We start from the raw sequence: 9,801 nt of genomic DNA on the forward strand, positions 1-9,801 counted from the left end.
GCTGTGTCTCATGGGACTTTGTGTGTGGGACTTAACCTGCAGTAATGAGAGGGAAGAAACGACCAGTTGATGCAGTCGGGGGTTTTCTGAAAAGAATCTGCTAGGCTTGCACTTCTCCTTTACACATAGTAGTGTGTGTTTGTGTGTTCACACTCCACATCCCCAGACCTTTACAAAGGCTATAACATCATACCTTCCACTATCCATCTCCACCTGATTCAAAGGGGTCACGTTACGAACGCTGCTTTTAACAAAAAGCAATCTTGTATTTGGAAGTCAGAAAAGCACTTTTTCCTTAAAAATATGTTTATAATTAAGAAGATGTTAGATCAACCGTAGTGTTGAGAAAATGTTCCTAGGTGAGTTGCATTTCCTCTTTCCTGTCCGCCTGACAAAACATTCCTGTTTTCTATTTCTTTTCATCCGAGTTCCACTTTTCCAGTCTGTTCATCTGATAAGAAGCACCTTGTCGGGCTGAACATTACAGAACAAGGAAGTGAACACAGGAAAACAATGACAGAGAGACTAACTATGACTCTACAGCCAGCTCATACATCCCCACACCACTGACCAGGTAAACTGGACCAGATTCTCTCACAGTTTGACACAGTGGCTGCTGCAGATTCCTGCTGAACAATCAAAACAAAAAAATAGCCCTGCACTACACGCATTCTGAGAACTCGATGAAGGTCAATAATGGTGTGGCATGTCAAAAGGAATGGGAAAAATTGGAAAATGGCTGCTTTTCAATGCAACCACTGAGCATTTTGAAACCACAACCCCCTGTTGTGATTGTGATACAATGGAGATAAACGGTTGTGCGCTTCACGTGTCATCAAACAATGGCAGACAAAAAAATGAGGAAGGGATCGAAGAGTAAAAAGTGTAGGTAAAATCCCTCACCTGAGTACACCTGTTCTTCTCTCCCATTGGTCGGGCTGTGGGATTTCCCCGCGGAGAGGGCCAACGGCCTGTCCTGTGGGCGGGACTGCATCCTGCTCTCTCTTCCTGGTGACCTTTACCCTTTTACCCTTTGTCCGTCTGTCTTCAGACTCCCCAGTCTTCACTGCATCTCCCTCATTCCTACACTGTGTCACACAAAGGAGGAGTTAAGTAGGAATGGAGCATTAAAATCCATACCATGTCCATCTAAACTGTAATGAAAGACAATATGGGCAATTATTTCAGACCATACAGATGAGGAAAAAGAAGAAACCCGCACACTGCTCTTGCTAGCGTCACCGCTCTTTAATAAGCTTTACGGGTTTGCCTCAAGGCCTTCGTCAGAGCTTTTGAAAATGTATTAGCACCCTTATGTAGACATAGCTCCACCCACATCCGTTCCATGCATCGAGTGGGGTTGGAGTCGAGGGAAAATAAGTAAGTGTTACCAAATATAACAATGCATTTCATACATTTTAGAATAAAGTGTGTACCACAAACCACAATGAGGACTCACCAAGCAAGTTTTCATAAATCATTGGGTACAGCAAGAAAAACATCAGAGTAGTCTGAAATGGGGGCATTAATTAATGTTCACATTTACAACATAACATTCATTAGGCATTTCATCATTAAGAACTTGGGAAATAATGTCTGGGGGGGGTGACAATCCCAAAACATTCTCTTTTGCTCAGAGTATTATTTTTTATCTCCTCCCCTGTCTGATATCTTAACTTTCTCTATGCCACAAAATCTAAAGGCAGAGATGTCGTTTCTCCTGATTGAACTTTAATGGTCACGAATACTCTGTATGAGAGAACGAGCGGTTTTGCCTACACAACAGCTCACTGCACAGAAGGAATAGCATCTGTTCTACTAATGGTATATGTACAGCATAGAATACCTGCTCAGCACAGTGTATTTCGATGTCTCTGCTTGGTATAGTCTGCGAGAGCAATGTGCAGTTTCTGCTGTCGTGGATTTGCATACCTCAGCACAGCTCTTCAGTCACAAGAGATAACCAATCACAGTTGAAATAAGGTAGACGAACAGGACCGACACACGCCACAAAGATCAGCGTTACATAAACCATTACGAAAGAAGAGGTATTTCAAATGACTTAAATCGCTCATACAGGAATTATAACGCTTAGTCATAATTTACTCAGAATTGTGTTTTATCGCAAAGATCTTAGAGAAAAACAAACAAAATATTTTCCTATTGTTTTCCCACTCTGTCTCTTTGCCAGATCACATGGTCACAATTGTGATATTTTGGGATGACTGCCATTTCACTCAGCCTCCGCAATGACTCACTCGAACTGCACGCACTTCCATCAAATGTTCAATTAACACTGATTCATAGAGCAGATTCATACCAATTCCCTTCAATCAAACTAATACACAAAAACAACTCTCTGCAGACTTCGCAAATTTGCCTAAGCATTCAAATCCCCATTCAAACGAGCAATAGGCAATGCTCTGTGCTTGTCATCATGCGTTTTTATAGCATGAGGAACATCATTAGAAATGCATTTAAATCACCTCGATGCTTAATTGCATAGCTGTGTCCTTTCACAACATGTAATCCTTCTGAATGTGTCCTCTGTCACGCAGGGATCCAAACACACATATATCCATAGCGTAAACAACAAGATGGTCTAATTGGACTCACATGACGCTGCCCCCTGTCCCTCTCCACTCAGCCTGATAGTCCACGTTCTCCGGAACGCAAACATATGATCCATCTACTGACTTCAGTCCAGAAACTATCAGAGATCACAGTCCACAGGGTCCATTAAATAACTCAAATGTAGTTTAAACCACAATGTCTCGGACACAATCAGAGAAAATCACAGATTTACATGTAGGCTTACAGGATAAAGAGAACCGGGCAACGTATCTCACAGACAGAGGGTCACTTATCCCATAAATGTTCTCACTGATTTAAATCGAAAAGGTTCACTATTATAGCATTCAGTCAGGAGGATCTAAGGCTGCGTTTACACAGGCAGTCCAATTCTGGTATATTTTCTTCACTAATTGTTGTTTAAAAACAAAAAACAAAAGCAGCCTAACTAAATCACTAAATTGAAACATATTGGTCCATACTGGTCCCCAGCATCCCAGTGAGCAGCCCAGATTGGATCCTGGGGATTAGCTTGATCTGTGTGTTAATCTGAGACGCAGGTCTTTCCTGGTTAAAGCCTCATCAGATTGAGATGGTGGGGGGGTGTTATGGGTTGGCCCTGATGAGTCCAGTAGACACCACACGCCGTCCCTTAGCTGCCTTTCTCTAAAACCCCAACCAGGACAATAGAAAGATTTAATGGGGGAATTAACAGATGAACTAACACTAATTGGGCTGGGTGTGTCCTTCCTTTATCTCCCGTCATGTTTTTGTTGGTAGGTATCAACATTTGACACAATTTATCCTGTTAAGAGTAATGACCTCTCAACGACTTCTACACTTCTGTTTTATCACTCACTATGTCATCTACAATATTACATCCAAAGAGAGATTTCGTGATTTGTCAGTATCTATGATGTATTAGTATAATATATCAGTCGAATATCGTGTCTTGTCTCTATGGCTCATCTAGCCTGGTGTGTTCCTTAAACAGCCTGTGATGCTGTGTGAGATCAGCTGACTGAGATATTTAAAAGACTGAAGTGCAAACAACTGCCCCGGGCAGACAGACAGACAGGCCACAATGCACAGAGGTAATGAGAAAACATACCAATGGGCAGCCTACTGCCTACAGCAGCAGTCTTCAGGAAACTTCTCCAGCATCAAGCCATTGTTTGAGTAACATCACACCAGAAGGTCTATGTGATTACTTTTTCCATAAACTCAAAAATAATCAAAAATAGATGGAAATGGATGTAGTTTGATCTTATTCCAAATGTCGTGTTGTTTAATAAGATGTCTTTATCTTCTTTGAAGACAAAACATCCGATTGTAGGCCAATCATTGGACAGCCTTTCTGCGCAGAGCACCGTGTGTCTGTTATGTTGACTCTTGTGCCACGTGATTCTCATTATCTCTCCTCCAGACATAGAGTCGCTCATGATCGTGTCAAAAGAAGAAAATATATATATTTTTTAAACTCCTGTGAATCATTCATCCACACACCTCACTGAAGACTCTTAGTGGAGAAAACGAAATTTGATTTCTTTACATTGCAATTAATCTCGTCAACCAGACACTTCCCATGAGCAATTAGCCCGGGGATGTGGTTACCTTTTGCCATTATTTCACCTAAAACTACAGCAGACACTTCTGAACTGACGATGTCAAGTCACAGCCTTGATCTAATGACTTAATACATCCGTTTTCCATATCATTGTGTTATGTAAATCACTGTGAAAGATGTGTTCGTAATGTAAGTTGTTCTTGGCTAATACAATTCCCTGTCTTCACCCACAGAGCCAATCCATCAATGTTTCATCTGTTCTTCCTTTAGAACCTTACCAGGGACATTTACATACAATGGCATCTGCTACCAAAAGATCGATTATGAACGGCGCTGAGGAGGACATGAATAAAACCATCAATAACCATGCATCCTTGGTCATCTTTACCCCTATACCAGATCCCTGGACACTTCATAGGGTATTACTGTAAAGAGGCGAGATCTTCTCCGTGATGTTGCTTACTTCCATTCCATCTAGGCTACACCAGTACCAAGGCAAAACGATCTCACATGACAGCCGCGGAAGGTAGGTATGTTTTAGGGTTTTATGGCAATACGCAGCCTGAATATGCATGAGTGCGCACATGCACATCACTGTTCATTCGGAAGCGTGGCTTATTTTTATATTCATTATGGAGCCGAATGTAATTCCGAAGAGGGATCATCAGAATAATGTGCAGCTAAACTCCGGTTTTGCTGACCGCCCGCAATAAAAAAAATAATAATTAAATGGATATATGCGCGGTTTAACCCAAGTAGAAACTTCATCATAGAAATTTGACATAACGTCGGATTGGGAGAATTACCTCGTTGCAAATTTACAATCATCAAGATTGGATGTTAAAACCTTGATGGATGATTAAAAAGACAAATGGAACCGTTCATCAGACCATTATTCTATATCTACTAAATAACGATAAAAAAATAGATTGTAACTGCTAATGCTGATAAAGTGAAACAGGAAATGTAGCTATGCGTACTGTGCATTCGTGGGATACCGGTGTCGTCGAAGTCCTCTCGGTGCGTTACACAGTCATTTGTATTTCGCACTTCGCAAATGTACTTTGCTCACAAAGTATTGCAGCGGAAAAAAACTCTAACGTTATTGCTAAGCGTCCACTTCTAATTTAATTCATTAGAGCTTGTTAATGTGCATCAAAAGAAACTAAAACTGGACGATTAACTGCAGTAATTAATTTTTTTCCTCATTCAAAGATTTTACATGCAGTTTTTTACACACCAAAACCCGCCATGTTGAAAGTGGTTTGACATATTGGCAATGTCCGGTATTTTCCGATGCCTTTGCGCACCTATGTGTGGAAAAAGCATGACACACCTACACGTTTAAACTGTAAATATTAACATTTAAAACGAAGTCAGTGGTGTGAACTTATGAGCATTTCACTATTTTATCGTTTTCAGTAGAAAGCAGACCGTTAGATGGGAATTCATTTATCAGGCTTATTGAAATGTGTTTTTCCTACGCACGGCAAGCATTAAAATAAATGTTTATGTAACCAATTTATTTTGCATCAAGGTTTACATTAAATAAAGAAAAACAATCATACTAACTAAATTTAAAGTGCCACGAAGCGACGTTCTCGCCGCGTGTGAAAGCTATAATTACGCACGTAAAAACACTTTGAACAACTTGGCTCCTGAATACGCCAGTATTTCTGTTTCTAGAGAAACAGCCTCGGGTAGGAATGGTTAAAGGTTTTAGCCAGGAAAAACCATTCACGGTAGATATTTCGTCGAGAAAACGACGGCTCTCGATTAGTAACCTACATGAATATTTAAAGAAGCGTCAACCTGTCACCTGTCTTACCTTAATTATGTTTTTTTCGAATCAAATTTGCGAGCCTTTTTCGTTCGGTGGAAGCCAGCGAGCGACGTCTTCCAACTGCACAGCACAGAGCTCGTTCCAATATGGCATCTCACATCTGCGCATGTCCAAAAAATCTTCAGATTATTTTCAAACCAACTCCTTCAATGACCTTTAGTGCAGTTACGAAATTTGTTCAGCCAATTATAAATAGAATGTGGAAGTAGGCTACCCACCCCCATATTTTAACCCCTCGGTCTTTCATAGCTGAAATACACAACACATAGTTATTGTTACCAGTGTGTTTACACAATGATGAAGCCACCACTTGTACAATTCTGAACCAAGTTTTATATCTATATTTAACTAGGCAAGTCAGTTAAGAACACATTGTTATTTACAATGACGGCCTACCCCGGTCAAACCCTAACACGGACGACGCAGGGCAGATTGTGCCCGGCCCTATGGGACCCCCAATCACGGCCGGTTGTGATACAGCCTGGAATCGAACCAGGGTCTGTAGTGCCGCCTCTAGCACTGAGATGCAGTGCCTTAGACCACTGCGCCACTCGGGAGACCAATTCATGATAGATGTAATGATATTTCCGAATAGGTTTTTTATTTTTATTGTCGAGACTAATTGTTTTCATTGTTTAAAAATGGGAATATAGTTAATATCTTCTATTAAGGGTGTTTTTACATGTGAAATATAAGTGTCCAATACACAAATCCCAACAGAAGCCAATAGGCATACTGTATAGTCAAAGATAAAAACCTGTTTAAGCCTGGAGCCAAAAATGCTTGTCTGACAACTATTTGACTTTCAAATAAATGAACCAACGTATAGGCCTATGCATGTGCTACCCCCTTCTATGACAATTACATTGGCACTGTTTCTGACTGTTACAGTCGTGTCTTGACATACTAACCTTTTCTTTCGGTTAATTGTGTGTTTTTCTTAAGAATTATGCTCTTCACCATATAATGAAACATAACTCAATGTTCAGTGTGCACGAGAGACAGAATGTCTTACTGATTACAAGGGAATTCAGTGTAACATACTGCACAGAAGTCGTATTCATTTAAAAGACAAGTTAAAATGATATCGGTTTTTAACAGCTCAATTTGTGTTGTTCTTGTAATGTTAGTGCATAATGTCAAAACTGTTTCCACTTGACTGAAAACTGAAAACGTTTATGCACTTTATTAAAACACTTAGAGCAGCCTACATGCATTGATAAAAGCGAGTACGCTCATGATCATTCATTCTGTCTGTCAACCAAGCCTTTGTATTCATGGGGTCCAGAAGCAAATGGGGGTATACGCGCCTCATATGGTCCCAGTTCGGCCCATGTCTCCAAAGTCCCAAACTGAAGGCGACTCAGCAAGGAATGAACGTTTTAAGTTTCCATAAATTGAATTGTATTATCAACTATAATATGATCAGGGTATCTTCATGACAATGTGACAAAAGCATCGCATTCAATGGATATTGCATTAGAAGCAGCCCTTACTGTCCTGTCACATTTTTGGAATGCCTCATGTACTAAAGTGGCTGTCATCATTTTATTGTTCTCACTAAATGACACATATTTAACATGCCTACTCCATATGGAAGATTGTCCATTTCATCAAATAATTGTTATAGCGTTCAAGCATTACTGTAACATTTAAAGGTATTGCATACCAAAGTCAATGCTATCCTCTAGTGGCAGAGCGTGTGTAGGCCCACTCGACAACTGAATGGGAACAGTCAGACATGATGCGTGTATGAAATATCACATTTTAAACTGTCTTGAACTGGGTATCATATCTTATGAGGATATTATTTTGACTAAATAAATGTACATTAAAAATATGCATGATTGTTTGAAAACTATAGTTACAACAGTGTATTGTGGAGGTTTTAGGTGTGTAAAATGTCAGGCTATACTATTTGGTATAGACTGTGAGTAAATCAATTGTTTTAAATTGCGGCACAATAATGCAAAATCTAAATTGCGCAATATAGACCTACTTGTTGGATAATGATTTTGGTAAATCCTGCAACCTCCTTCGGCTGTCACCATCCCATAACAGTGCTATTAGGAATGAGCATCATCTTCCACTTGCAACTCAAACAAAAAAAGCAGTCCCTTAAATAGGCCTACCGAATAGTCTGAGTTGCCTAGCCACCACCGGCCTCATCCGCACCCCTTTGGTGACGCGAATGCCTCTCCGCGGCTTCGCCACTCGCGGTCCATCCCGGCGGAGGGAAGTGTGCGTGTGCACGTGGTGGTGAGGTGCTGGTAACAGATGGTTGGTAAGAAACGCGCGGTTTGATCTGCCATAGAAGAGGCTTTAACAAGTGCGCGGGGGAACGGATTATCCCCCACGTGCGACGCATGCATTGCACGGGCCACTGCCCTTTGTCTGTGTGCCAGTCAGAAGAAAAGTGATGGTTTGTCTCTACAACTCAATAACTCCCAAATGCATCTAGCCTGCCTTGACAATGACCATGGAGTAGGCCTATCATAAACCTTTGGATTTAATAAAATGCCATAGGCCTATTGCAAACCCATAGGCTATGGATATAGATTGACTACGTTATTAATCAGTAATTAATTAGATTCCAACTTCCTCATTATTCCATAACTGGACAATAGTGGCTTGATGACGAGGCCCTAATGCACACAGCCCCTTAATCTCCAACTAAAGGCCATTCAAAGTCGTTTTGGTTTATTAACACTTGAAAGGCCGTGAGGGATCCCACTTTGAGCCAATGAGCAGTTATTCTGACTGCAAAATAACAGTCTTATAAATATATTTCATATACTATTGCAAAAATAATCATTTGGTTGTGTGTTATGAAGGCTTGGGTAACATTAGAATATGTTACCCAATAAAACAAATCAAAGATCATTTTCATTGGTTTATGTTAGTGTAGGATATCTGTGTTGCACATGGAACAGTTATTATTGGAAAAGGTGATATTTTGAAATAGAGCTCATCTCTTCCATTTTTAGAGTTATTCGGCAAAGGTAAACGCTTTGGAAACCTCAGAATCGACTCTTTCTGATACTATATAGAAGTCAGAAGGTCTTACCTGCATACAACTCTGTAGGAGCCTCAGAGGATTTGAAAAAGTCATTTTCTGGTGCTCTGTTTCCCTGCCTCTGTGTCAATTCCAACTGAACTGCATAAACTGCAGTGTCTCTTCATATTCAATTTGACAATTGACAATATGTTTACCCATCAGACTATTGTCAATTTAATATTGTCTTTAGGCTAAATCTGTTATTGTATTTGGGAAATTATTTTCAATATAGTTTAGGTGTAGTTAAGATGGGCCATCATCACCTAAGCAGGCTGACTGCTAGTGAATGACTGGCGGTGAATGACTGGCGGTGAATGAGCAGAAGAAAGAAATACATGTCCTTTTAAAACTGGATATAACACAAATTCTGTTTCTGAAATCGAAATTCTAAACACAAATGTATGCGATAAATATACTTACTTAGGCATTAGTTTAAAAATGGATGAAACATTTAAATGTAATCAATATGAAGTCAAAATGACTGCCTCAAGGCTTAGTGTTAAAGCCACTATTGTTATCTCTCATCATGTGTAGGACACATCATCTGACTGCTGTATTATAGAAAATTCATATAACAAAGGTCGTCCATTTAGATGAAATTATAGGCTAAACTCTATACATGTGATTAGAACGTGGTAACTATTAAAGAGCATTTCAAATGGCGCTCGGGACATTGATGGCCTCCTACTGCGGAGACCGGAGCGCGTGACCGCAATTAACAAAAGGAACAAAGACCGCCTGCGCTCGCAGAGATCCAAGGAA

General features: G+C 40.2%; 1 protein-coding gene across 6 annotated transcripts in view; it reads right to left on the reverse strand.

The window, feature by feature from the left end:
* LOC115107015 (scm-like with four MBT domains protein 2) overlaps positions 1-6,070 on the reverse strand; it is a 62,765-nt gene extending 56,695 nt beyond the window's left edge. For 5 of the 6 annotated variants that reach the window (XM_029630341.2, XM_029630338.2, XM_029630340.2 and 2 more), the window contains exons 1-2: positions 5,967-6,070; positions 904-1,088 (exon numbers count right to left, since the gene is read on the reverse strand). In XM_029630341.2, the coding sequence (XP_029486201.2) occupies positions 904-994 (91 nt within the window). In that variant the 5' untranslated portion in view covers positions 995-1,088; positions 5,967-6,070. The remainder of the gene's footprint in view (positions 1-903; positions 1,089-5,966) is intronic. The other variant, XM_029630337.2, reaches the window with a different exon arrangement.
* Between the last annotated feature and the right edge of the window lie 3,731 nt (positions 6,071-9,801).

Source organism: Oncorhynchus nerka, linkage group LG23 (assembly GCF_034236695.1).
Source record: "Oncorhynchus nerka isolate Pitt River linkage group LG23, Oner_Uvic_2.0, whole genome shotgun sequence".
Taxonomy (NCBI): domain Eukaryota; kingdom Metazoa; phylum Chordata; class Actinopteri; order Salmoniformes; family Salmonidae; genus Oncorhynchus; species Oncorhynchus nerka.